Consider the following 13,216-nt stretch of genomic DNA (forward strand, 5'->3'; position numbering starts at 1 on the left):
ACTACATACTATATAGGCACTGGTTTGCAATGGTGAACAGTGAGGTGAGGTGTATTTGTTTTAGTGGAGTTTAGATACCCTTTGAGTCAATGAAGACGATAAGGTAAAAGAAAGTGTGAAGGGGGAAGTAGGGTGCTATTTTAGACTATGTGATCCAGGAAGTTCTCTCTGAAGAGGTACTATTTTCACTAAGGTCTGAATGTAAAGAAGAAACTGGCCATGTGGAGACCTAGAAGATGGAAGGCAGACAAGACAGTTCAGAGAAGGTCTCAGGACACAGTGCTGTCGTTGGGTAGGAAGCAGATTTTCCCCTACAATGCTGTCAAGATTTGGTTCTTGGGAATACCAGCTACAAAGTCTGTATTTGAACAGGAGGAGCTGATCCTCCTCCCTACTCTCTGTCATCACCCTGGGGCTGCCAGGTACATACAGCATGGGCCAAAAGCTGGAGGACTCTTCCCTGACGACTTCGGCCTCAGAGGAAAGACCTGCACCTTCTGGCATTTAGAGGTTACCCCAGGCAATGGTGGCTCTCTGCTGATCACCCTAAAGTTCTCACTCTTTAAGTCCCATGATTTATACAAAGTTCTCAAGCAGTTTTAGTAACCTGATTTTTAAATACAAAGAGACACTCAAGGGTCACCAAACAGTTGAAGAACGCTTGCGACATGGAAGGGAGAGATCCAAACATGCAATGAAAAGCGTGACTATAAAGAAAACACAGATAATTATTCTGGGAATACTGCAAAGTACAAACAAATCAGCAATGTTATCATTGTCTTCATAGGTATTAGGCTTTTCTTTCTATTAAAAAATACAAGATACTATGAAAAAGTAATAATCAGAGAACAAGAAGAGGTTTTTAGAAATGGATATGACAAAGGCAGAAAAACATGAGAAAAAAAGTAGTATAAAGGATTAATCCAAGAAATTCAACATCTGACGACACTGAGTTGAGGAAAGACAGAAACAGAAAACACTGAGAAGGAAATCAAAGGACCACACAAGAGCATTTCCCACAGATACAGGATATGAAGTTCAGATTGAGTGTGCCCACCAAGTGGTCAGCATATCACTGTGAAATACAAGGATGAGAAATTCTATTTGTTTCCAGAAACAAAAAAAACCCAGGTGATCTGCCAATGACTAGGAACAAGACTGGCAGGGACTTCATTAGCAATACTGATGCTAGAAGGCAATGGAGGGGTGTCATCCAAGTTCTGAGAGAAAATTCTTTTGTACCTAGAATTGTAAACCCAGGCAAGCTAGCAAGTATGATACCGGCATTTTTCAGAAATACAAGAACTAGAAAATTTACCTCTAAGATACAGTTCCAAAGGAATTTACATGAGAACATACTGTAGCAAAGTAAGAAATGAAATCATGAAATCCAGAAAGCAACAGATCTAATCCAGAGGAATAAAAAAGGGAAAAGGCAGGATGAAATGGTAGAATATGCCTGGAGACCAACCAATCCAAACTAGAAAACTTCAGGATGCAGTTACCCAGTAAAGGAGAAATGTGTTTGATATCATCCTGGAGGATACAGAACAAGTTAAGGAAACCATAAAGACACAAAATAAAGAAAAGAAGAAAGGTAAAGCACATAAAAAAACTACTTGATGATAATGCAACCAAAGAGAATGAAGCAGAATAAGGTGTGAGTAATGGACAAGCAGTGGTGAAAGACCTGGCAGCTGAGCATTAAATTCACAACAATTCGTAACTTAAGTATAAACAACTGTGGGAACTATGGTTCGCAAACAAAAAAATGTAAACACTGACAAAGTGATGATGATATTACTAATGCTGCTTATAGATTGAGAGGTTGGTAGGGGAAGAAGTGTAAGAGCACTAATTTCCTCATTGTTTATAATAGGGAGGTAACTGATATCATTAAAAACAGAAAAGTGGATTAAAATGTCCTAAAGTGCTCATTTTTTTTTTTTTCATAATGTCTTTCCTTTAATTTTAGGGGCTCTTTTAGAAGTTACTATTTCTTTTGGTAGAAGAAACATTTGTCTGAAGTTAAAGGACTTCAAAATTGTACTGTTTTATGAATTAAATATAAAACTAAATAGAAAGCATAAATGATCCCATTTAATTACAAAGATTTTTGATATCTTTCTATGCAGAGAGAGGTATGTGGAATGATATACCCCTATGGCTACTGATAGTATTTCTAGGTAGTAGAATTTTGAGTTAGGCTTTGCTCTTACTTTTATTATTTATTTATTTATATTTTTTGGGACAGGGTCTCCCTGTCGCCTAGGCTGGAGAACAGTGGTGCGATCATGATTCATTGCAACCTTTGCCTACCAGGCTCAAGCAATCCTCCCATCTCAGCCTCCCGAGTAGCTGGAACTACAGGCGCATGCCACCACGCCTGGCTAATTTTAAAAATTTTTTGTAGAGACAAAGTCTCACTATTTTGCCCAGGCTGGTCTCAAACTAGTAGACTCAAGCGATCCACCTGCCTCGGCCTCCCAAAGTGCTTGGATTACAGGCATGAGCCATCACACCCAGCCTGCTCTTATTTCTATAATTTGCTATACTACTTAATTTAAAAATACATAGGAATGTGTGTCATTTAAAGAAACTTAACAATTCTTGGAATTTTAATTAGTTCTACTCACCAATAGCTTTGGTATAATGCCTTGCTCCAAGAAGCAGTTCAGGGGCTCGGTACCAGAATGTAACAACCACTGGATCCAAATCTGCTAAAGGCTTCAAAGGTGAATTAAACAATCGGGCAAAGCCCATGTCGGCTGTAAAATAAAAAATAAAAAAAAAAATCATGCTAAGTAAATGGTTTTTACAAATCTAACCAATTAGTCTAATTTACCATCTTATTCAGTAAGATGAAAAATGTGCTGAATTCTAGGGGAAGAAACCAACAAAACATCTTATCCATTTTAGAAGTCTACATAAAGCAAGTTTGAGAGCTCCATTCTCTTCAAATTACTGTTACCCAGTTCTTCAGTGGGGTTATAGTCAAGCTCTGCTGCCTGAGGTCAAGGGTGACCTTGCTTCTCTGGGCAGATTTTTCTTTCCATGTGTCACCCCACTGTTAGGGACAGGGTTGTTGAGCTGCATTTCCATTCTTAGTACTGGTCACAAGCACCAGGAAATGGGATCAGTTAGAGTAAGGCTTTCCATTATTTGCATCAACAAGCCTGTTCACTAGTGTAATTAATCAGAAGTTGACTATTCAGTATTTTAACACCATTATTTCCCCCATTACTTGGGTTGAATTTCACTAACTTAATTTTAAGGAATCACAGTATTTTTTAAAAAAAAGCTAGGTAAGACTTTAAAAGTCACCTAATTAAATCACCTCCTTCTCTAGATGAATATGGTTCAAGAAGTTAGGTGATTTGACAGAGGTCACAAACTCATACCTCAGAGCTAGAACTGAGATTAAATACAGTTTGTCATGGCATTTAACACAGTTTAACATGTTGTGTAGTTATTCGGGCATGGCTGTTTATCCCGCTATACCATAATCTTTTAAAGGCAAAAATTGTGTCTCTTTCATATCTACCCCTAATAGTATCACATACAGTTGTCATTACACATAGCTTTTGCCTAATACATGTTGAATGATCATTATTCATACCACCTATTCAAAAATTTCAAAACTCACCCACCATTTGATAAGTTTAGTTCTGTTTTCCTAAAACACATTTTTTAAATAAGTAGGCCTTCCTTACTTTAATCAACTTAATTACAAAGGTAAAAAAAAAAAAAAAAAAACCCAAAAGTTGGCAAATAATTAAAACTATGAGTAAGATTACTAAATACTGATTTACAGAAGAACTAGTATTTCTTCTTAAATGTGAATGCTTTAAGATGTAGTGTTCCCCAAACCTGCCAACATCATATACATTACATAGAAGTATAATTCCAAACTAGATTGTTTTAGTGTATTACATAAATTTTCCCTAAATTACACAGTAAAGAACACTTTTGTAATTACTGTTCGGCTGGCTCTTTTCTATTTTGCATGCTTTGAACTTACATTTGAATTTGATGCCACCAAAATGGACTGGAGAGACTCCTTTAAAAGCACATGTAAAGACTTAACAGGCATTTTTGAGGGCACTACAGTGAGTGCTGACAGGGTCTGCTTCTCAAGGAAAGCCAAACTTGGAGTACGTTAAGGCCATCAAAAGTTTTCAAAACTAAACATTTGCAAAGTTGTATCAAAAACAGAGTATTTTAAGAGTCTAATTAGAAGTGGAAAGTGGGATCTGGGGGGATTTATAAGGAAGAATATTAGAAGGGTTAAGAACACACATGTGTTTCTTTGTTGGTGAAGTGATACAAATTAGCTGTTACTTCCAATTTACATTAAATCTTGTGATCAGAGGTTACTATTAACTTTGTTACAATCCTGATATCTTTAAGTTAATACAATTTAAACATTTCTTCTACACATACACAAAACAAACTAAATATATGTTGACAAACACAACTTGGAAATGACAATGAAAAAAATAATCAGATTAAATAAATTTAGTTTTATCCTTACAGATTATCAGACCAGAAGTGGGTAAAATTTTGCTTTGATATTTAAGAAAATAGAGCTATCAGAAAATATGTACCGAATGCCCATTAATTTTTTTTTTTTCCCATCAGGCAAAGGCCTACTACAAGACAGTCTCGTTAGAACTTAAGGTTCTGTACCTATCCAGCCTCATGGTTTTCCCTAGAGTTTGTATTAATAACTCCTAATCTAGACGAGGTCAACAGAGGCATATGTGCTCATCTAATCTGATTCAAGCGAACATGACCGAGAGAATTAGTAGCATGCTGGATGTATGCCCTTGTGACTAAAGGTGAGGCTGGCCTCTAACAGAGATAGAAGCCCCTCACCTCTATAGGCTATTTTTAATGAAAGCAGAGGTTTCTGGGAAACTTGCACGGTTTCATAATTAGAATGTTTCAGTCTTTAGGAGTGTCTGACACCTTTCAAGAGTGTGAAACATTTTTCACTTTTATGCATACTCTTTAGAAATGGCTTCGATCATATGGAACTACATGAATATATGCATATTACAGCAAAAATTAGAAGTGATATAGCTGCCTGCAAAAGTTTTAAAAGAGTGCTACACTGTGACTTAGCAAAGATATAACATACCAATTTTTACTCTTCCTCGCTCAGGACCTTCACCCATAACTAAAATATTAGCAGGTTTCTGTGGAAACAAAATAGTGTTTTTTTTCAGTAGACAGTAGTGGTTTCTTTTAAATAGACAATATGCCAATATAACACAAATCCACCTTTTAAAAATCTCATTTATTCGAAAATTAAAACCAAATACAGGAAGTCACCAAAGAAACTGTGCATGTATATATGCAAAGTGGTATGCAAATTTCATGAAGGCCCAGATATAGCGTGCTTTTCTCCACAGAAGGCCGAGGCTTTTCTTGGCCTTATTATCAGTCTGTTTTCACTACTGGCAAGCATCTCACAAAGTCATGTTGTGGTTCCTTCTCACTCTTTCAAGTACATAAAATGTCTTACTCTGACTTTAAAGGAAAAATGAATCGAGAAAGATGATTTAATACCAAGTAGCAAATTAATTACAGGCAAGGAATCACCAGAAATCCTTTTTTGGAAATGACGAAGTATGCATCTACATTTAAATAAATGAATTATTGAGGAATTTAACAAAGTACTTTAGAAACAAGTTAGTAAAGTAATAGGAATTTTTCATGACAGGAACAGTTTTGAGATTTTCATTTTAAATGAAAAGTAAGCTAAAGTTTAAAGTAAGAGTTTACAAAGGTTTCAGTTTTTAAGTCTTTAAAATATATACTGATTGCCATCTACAGTCTTTTATGGTGGTATCTACTACACTAATGAATAAAGGCTGCCCTTTCTTCAGGAAAGGGGAGGAGGAGCAGAAGGAGTAAAGCGGGGATGAGGGGAGAGAAAGCAGAAAGAGGAAGAAAAAGGCAACTGGTTTACTCCTTACTCACTCTACTATTCTGCTAGTTACTTGATTTGACTTGAATTTTACCAGTCTGCTAAATAAAAGTGAAACTAGATTAGAACACCTCTTCAAATATTGACATAAATCACTTTAAAATCAAAGACTGTAATGAAGTCTGTTTATAGTGGTAACCATTCCACAGGCTTCTCTAACCATATAGAGTGATGGCCCCTAAGCTATTACTGCCAACATTTAATGTATAGTATACTAGCCTATCACCTACCAAAGATAGTTATTCCCAGCCAAAAAAATAAATAAAGTATTGCTGAAATGGCAGCACTGACATCTCAGAGGTTAAAAACTCCTGTGATTTTTAAAGTTGAGTCCACTAGGCACCAGAGAGGTTAAATGACTTGCCCTAAGCATAATCAGCAAGACTGGGTGGCAGCAGAGTCTGCCCTGTCTTTGAATAGTCTGGGGCTCCCTTCCTAATTTATCATCCTCAAAGTAATTTTATGTAGCAATTTTTGGAATTAATACGTACTGCTGTAATAATAATAATAATACTGATGTTTTATTCACAAAAAATCTCAGAACCTCTATCACTACCCGCCCCGCCCCCCAAACACACACACTTCTAACCACAACACTAACAGCAGTCCCCGGGAGCTACACACAGGTGCTACCCAGGACAAATAAAACTGTTTTCATGCACCACGGTAATCAATCAAGACTGGTTAAGTCTCTGTGGTCTCCTAGGGCCCAGCCTACTTCAGAGAGAAACCAGATTTCTGAGATAGTGCAAACTGGTGAAGGCAGAGAAAGGCTTTCCAAATGGAATCAGGCAGCATTTCTATTTGGCTAAGGGGAAAAGGCTTGCTGCCAATTCACAATGTGGACTCAGGAAGAAAGTTCCATGTTTATGCTAGAACGCTCCTCTCACGGTTCTTCAGAGCAGCACTCCCTAAACAGCTGTTGAATACACTCCCTACTCTTTAATCCCATTTTGAATCTCTTCCCTCAAATTCATCTTCACTTCTGCTGCCAGGGTCATCTTCATAAAAGACAAGTCTGATTATGTCACTCTCTTGCTTAGAACCTTCCACCTTCCACATGGAAAATTATTACAAGAAGACTAGGTAAAAACAGCAGAACACAAAATGATATATAGATTGTGATTAGAACTAGGTAAAAAAAAAAAAAAAGTTCCTGTGAATAAGGACTAGAAGAAGAAAATGTAGAGCGATAGAGCTATGAATGAACCTTTTCAAAAATGTCTTTGCTTTCCCTATGTTTTATGATTATTATTAAAATATTATTTCGGTTGGGTGCAGTGGCTCATGCCTACAATGCCAGCACTTTGGGAGGATGAGGTGGCAGGGCTGCCAGAGTCTAGGAGCTCAAGGCCAGCCTGGGCAACACAGTATGATCCCACCTCAACAAAAAAAATTTTTTTTAAAAATTAGCCAGGCGTGGTGACACATGCCTGTAGTTCCTGCTGAGGTGGGAGGATTCCTTGAGCCTGGGAGGCGGAGGCTGCAGTGAGCCGTGATCACGCCACTGCACTCCAGCCTGGGCAACAGAGCGAGACTCTATCTCAAAAAAACAAAAACAAAAAAAGGCCAGGCACGGGGGCTCATGCCTGTCATCTCAGCACTTCAAGCAGGTCACCTGAGATCAGGGGTTCGAGATCAGCCTGGACAACATGACGAAACCCCAAGTCTACTAAAAAATACAAAAATTAGCTGGCCGTGGTGGTGTGTGCCTGTAATCCGTTACTCGCGAGGCTGAGGCAGGAGAATCACTTGAACCTGGGAGGCGGAGGTTGCAGTGAGCTGAGACCAGGACATTGCACTCCAGCCTGTGTGACAGAGTGAGACTCCGTCTATAAAAAAAGAGCACCTACTTCTACTTTAACTTTGATTGGTCCTCCCCCACCCCTGCATAAGGTCCAGTCCTTATGGCGGGATGCTTCCCATCATCTGCAGCCCTGCCTTCCCTGCTTCCCACTGCTCCTGCTGTGTGTTTTCAGGTTTTTGCCATTATTTGAATAGACTGCAACCTTTCACAACTATGTCATCGCTATGCCATTTTTTGTCCCTAACCTTTCTTCTGCTCTAAAATCAGATTTTTCCCCTCTCCCTTAATGACAGAATACACATTTTCTCAATTAAACAATTCAAACTATAAAGCTGTACACAGTTTAAAAAGTCCCTTTTACCACCCATGCCTCCTTGACCCTACCCCAAATCCCACTACCTTCTCCAGAGGTACAAGCTGATTAGATTGCTGTGACTGACTTTTCTAACACTGGAGTATTCAATCCTAAAAGATTCTCTCCATATCTGGCAAAAGCACAGTGAATACATGCACATGCCTCTCCTCTGTCCATCTGAGATGGAGTGGAAAAGATCTCACACACCATCTTTTTTTCTCCTTCCCTCTTTTAAAACACATTTTCTTACTCATTCAGCAGCTGGGACACAGTTCTGAAAAGCCCTGGGATGGGTGGTATTGGCTTGGCACTCGACGATGGGGAAAATCCCTCTCTTGCTTTTCATTTCAGGTTTCTTTTATTCTGGACTCACTGGACTGGTTGAGTTCTAAATCTAAGTTTGACCACTGGTAGGGGGATAAATAGTATCTTTGTCAAGGTCCAACCTAGTATTAGAGTTTGGGGTCCAAGCTCCAGTTAATAATTAAAAAATTACTTTGCTAGGTAATTCACTGCCTACTGCGCCATCGGAAGCAGATTCCACCTTACTAGCATCTCACTTTTATCCCAGCACTCTCTCTTAAGTGAATTCTGATTCCGTTTGGGCACGGTATAGTCATAAAGAAAAGCCAGTGGTCTTAAGTGTTGTTGTAATAGCACTATTTAGAAACGATGGGTCCCTCCTCATGTTACTTTCCATTCGCACTGCATATGCCCCAGGGAATGACAGTATGATTTAGTAGACAAATCCAACTCTAAATTTCTTCTCTTCTGAATGTAATCTAATGGGAATCCCAAGAGAAAAACACAGGAAAGGCCCTGTCACGGGTTCTCTTTGGTTGTTTAATCAGTATTAAGACTTCGAAAGACTTGATGAATACTTTTTGTTTTAGTACTTAATGCCATGTTGAAACAATATTCCACTCGCCCAAAAAACTAATTTCTTGGTTCCTTTTCTTCCTTGTCTACCAGTAGCAGAATTTGGTAGCAAGTTTTTAAGCTCTAGCACCAAAACTTTACATGAAGTGATTAGAGGTAACTTTGGTAAATAATCTCTGATCTTTTATATGCTATCAAACATAATCACCTTAAAAGAACATATAGAACTTTGCTGGTGACATTCTGATGAGGCATATACTCCATTAAACTGTACTTGTTGCCATGGAGATCAGAAATCCTACATGACTTAAATTATAATATCATGGCAACATCTTCAAGTACAGCAAAGCCATGCACAAAAACAATGATAGATCATCCTCGATTGCCAGCTGAAAAATGATATAAATCAATGAGATACTATTGTTTGAAGCAATGGGTTCCCTTATCTAATTGTTGTTTTATTTATCCCAGGCTTTTCTTCTTGTTTTTGCTGCTGCACTCCCAAAAAACTCATTGATATTTCCTAAAGCAGATGTTCGTATTGCAGGGACAACCATTCTGGCAGAAGCTATCTGTTCTCCAGCATCTGTCATGCTGGAGGAGAGTGCACCGATGATTTTGGCATACACCAAGGAGAGCAAAAAGGTTTCGTTTTAGGAGCCAACTCTGATGGAAAAATAAAGAATTCAAAAAGCTCTATCTTGAACAAGACAAGGACTGGGTTGAGGAAGAAAATGCCAGCATTTATCAGAGTTATATGACATAGGAAGTGGAGAATGGTGGCACATCTGCCAAGTTAACGGCAATAACTTTATTCTAGGGGTGAAATGAAGTCTTCAGATATTTACTAATGTATGAAGGCAAATTGGAGATTTTGAGTCAACAGGAAAAGTTGATTCTTGATGGATCTCTCCATTAAAAGATGATGACAATCCATAAGAAACTATATTGTCAGTGCTTTTCTCTGTCATTTGTCCAGAATTAAACTTCCACAAATGTGTAAATAACACAGCCTGGTGGTAAACTTTCTAGTTACTCTATGATTATTTCATATAATACTCACTGAAGGGAGTGACTGACACATATCTTACATTTCAAAAGTCCTATGAGATTCAAAAGCAGGCAGCAAAGTCTTAAATAGACACATATTCAGTAAGTTTTAGAAACTGTTTTACTGAAATCTTCTAAGGAGTTAAGTGATAGAGATAAATCTGGAAATCCAGTGATGATATCTTTATAATACAGTTTTTCATCTTTTTTTCAGGGGTATGAATTTTTTACCTCTAATACTAAAGTTTACTCCAGTATTACTGCTGAACACCTTTAAGCTCAAGGAGAAATTACCCACTTCTAGTAAAGTTGTTTCTTGCCTTCCTCTGTTTAAATTTGAAAAAAAGCATAGAATTCTTAACCAATTCTGTTTCCTGATAAAAACAACATGAATGTTAAACACCTAACTTCATCCTCTATGGTAAACAGTTCAAATACTATACATTCATTCTTATGTTTACTGAATTAAGAGGCACTGAGGATCAACAGAGACACAAATAAACAGTTCCTGCCCTCTAAGAGGTCATAGTCTAGACTAAATGGGTGAGATAAATTCAGGAAAGGGAGAGCTTCACAGACGTGGCTGCCTGGCATCTGAGAAACAGAGTGCCTCCAGGACTCACTGACATCTTGCATGCAAAAGTCACAGAGCTGGGGCTGCACCCTCTGTTGGGAGATGAAGGGAGCACTCAGAATGTGCCATATACTGGCAGTACTCAAAAATCACAGGGATATCAACTAGTTTTTGACTTACCTAAGAAGTCCCGTTTCAGGGGGAATGAAAGGGGTTCTTTGACTGTCATCTTCAATGCAAATCAAGGTATTTTATAAAACAAGAACTTCACAAGAGTAATAGTGCTAATAAAAGATGGCATTTTCTTTTTATAACTCCCTTATATTTTCCTCCAATCCATTCTAGTAACCCTATTTCATCTATTCCTAGTAAGACCAAGTTAAACTAAAATGGTCTTTCATCAGTGGTCTATCATCAAAAGTGTTTAAAATAATAAACATTGTTCAGATTAGTTTTAAATTAGTATCCTTAAAATCCAAGGTTTCTTTCTTTTTTTTTTCTGCAGATATTATGGGGTTTTGAGTTTTTAAATTACAAAATTCTTAAGCTGCCTACTTTAGGCAACTGAGGCATAGCACAGTAGTTTAAGTGCTAAGAGATCAATATGGGACAGAACCTTCTATTTTCACTGACACAAAGATCGTTTACTTCTTGTAGCAGAGCCTAGCACAGGTAATATTACTGCCTTAACAATGCAACATGGATGTACAGTACACCAACTGCATGGCAATACAAATATACTTTTCAATTTCTGGGCCCAGATACAACTTACTTCTAATAAAGAATGTGTACACATATTAATATATGTGTGTATTTTTAATAGATAGAAATGGATTTTTTCATATCTGATTCATTAACTGCGTTTTTGCAAAGCTGTAAAATTTTATAGCAGCTTAAACAAATTCTAATGAGTCAAGTAAGAAAAAAGAGATAACTAAGTTGAAGGCTAGAAGGCTGAATACCATCAAGGAGCCCAAATGCATCTTAAAGGAGAAGTACCAAGGTGCAGAGACAGTATCAAAACCTTTCAGCTTTCAAAATAGTTCCTTTCTTTCATTATTATGAATTTAACTTGCTTTATTTCAAAAGTGAACACAGCTTACATTCAAATCTGAAAATCACTCTAACGCCAATTATTATTCTAAACAATGCTAATTTATAGATTTGGTAATATACCAAAACTAACTTTGCTTTGTGTACTATCTTCCCAAGTATTACTTCCTTGACAAATCTAGATGTTTGTGTATTACTTTTACTAACTATATGGTATTCTTCTATTAACAGACACTTGGTTATGCCACTCCCACCCCCTACTTTTGGCAGTAACCCTAATGATGTTCCCATTGCCAGTGTAAAATTATGCTCCCCGCCCATCCCCCAAAGCCCTGATACATGCACCGTATAATTTCCTTGGGATAAAATCTCAAAAGTAGAATTATCAGATCAAATCATGCTAACAGATTTACTGTTCTAAACCTGGACTTTTAAAAACTTTTTAAAGGTAATAATATCTCCTATAAATCACATTTTATCCGTTTACAGACATCTTCATTCCGTTCTACAGCCATAGATGCTCCATTGTGTGCATATTTTATATCACAGTTTACTCAGTGTCGTATGCTTGCATGCTTAAGTGGTTTCCAATATCTTGTAATTAAGAAACAATGCTGCAATGAGCTAACTTTGTGCACGTATGTTTACACTATTGTGGTATATTTTTAGTACAAATTCCTAAAAGCAGAATTCACTGTGTGGAAAGATACACGCATAGGTAGATTTGTTATGTATCATCAAATTTACTTCTCCAGGTGTTGAATCATTTTGCATTTCCATTGCAATATATAAGGGTGTCTATATCTTAAGAGTGATAGGCTATCTTTTGGTGAGCCTGGACAGTGAGCAGGCAGTAAAGCTGGGCACCATCCTCTCTTCATCAACTCCAAAACATAGTACACTTTGGGTTTTCAAGAGATTTTTGTGTTTTGTTTTTTAGCTTCAAAGGTAATACATGCTTAATGGATAAAATTCATAAAATGGAGAAAAGCACAATGAAAACAAAATCACCTACGATCTCTGAACTAACAATGATCACTTTAAACATTCTGGAGTAATCTTTTTGTCTTTTTTTTCTCCTTATAAAATTTAAAAGATATCAAACTAAATATACTGTTTGCATCCTTCTCATTTAGTATTGTATCATTAAAATTTTAATCTGGAAATTACTCTTCTGATAGAATCTTTACAAAATTACCTTTCTGACATGGATTTACCATAATTTGTACAGCTCATTTCCTATTAAACATTAAGGAAGTTGTTCCTAGATCCTTAAATTAAAAAAAAAAATGCCTTGAAAACATTTCTGCATGCATCTATCAAAAATTCCTAATATTGCTGGGTAAAGATTATAAACATTTTTAAGGTTTTTGGATATGTATTAACAGATTTTGTAAATTCAACATTATCATTTATAGAAATAACACCATCAAGTATAATAAAATCAATCTGTAAAACCAAAAGCAATGTACATCTCATATCTACATCATATAATTTTATTAG

At 36.9% G+C, this 13,216-nt stretch overlaps 1 protein-coding gene and 1 long non-coding RNA gene across 7 annotated transcripts in view; one reads left to right on the forward strand and one right to left on the reverse strand.

The window, feature by feature from the left end:
- The window catches only part of LOC108512943 (uncharacterized), a 97,681-nt gene that overhangs the window by 81,642 nt on the left and 2,823 nt on the right, over positions 1-13,216 (forward strand). The gene's annotated exons all lie outside the window — the stretch shown is intronic.
- Positions 1-13,216, reverse strand: part of CDK8 (cyclin dependent kinase 8) — a 156,908-nt gene that overhangs the window by 17,976 nt on the left and 125,716 nt on the right. Inside the window, 2 exon segments of the mRNA XM_017848516.1 lie at positions 2,637-2,768; positions 5,144-5,201. Of these exon segments, the coding sequence (XP_017704005.1) occupies positions 2,637-2,768; positions 5,144-5,201 (190 nt within the window).

The sequence above is a fragment of the Rhinopithecus bieti genome, unplaced genomic scaffold, assembly GCF_001698545.2.
Source record: "Rhinopithecus bieti isolate Rb0 unplaced genomic scaffold, ASM169854v2 scaffold_28547, whole genome shotgun sequence".
Taxonomy (NCBI): domain Eukaryota; kingdom Metazoa; phylum Chordata; class Mammalia; order Primates; family Cercopithecidae; genus Rhinopithecus; species Rhinopithecus bieti.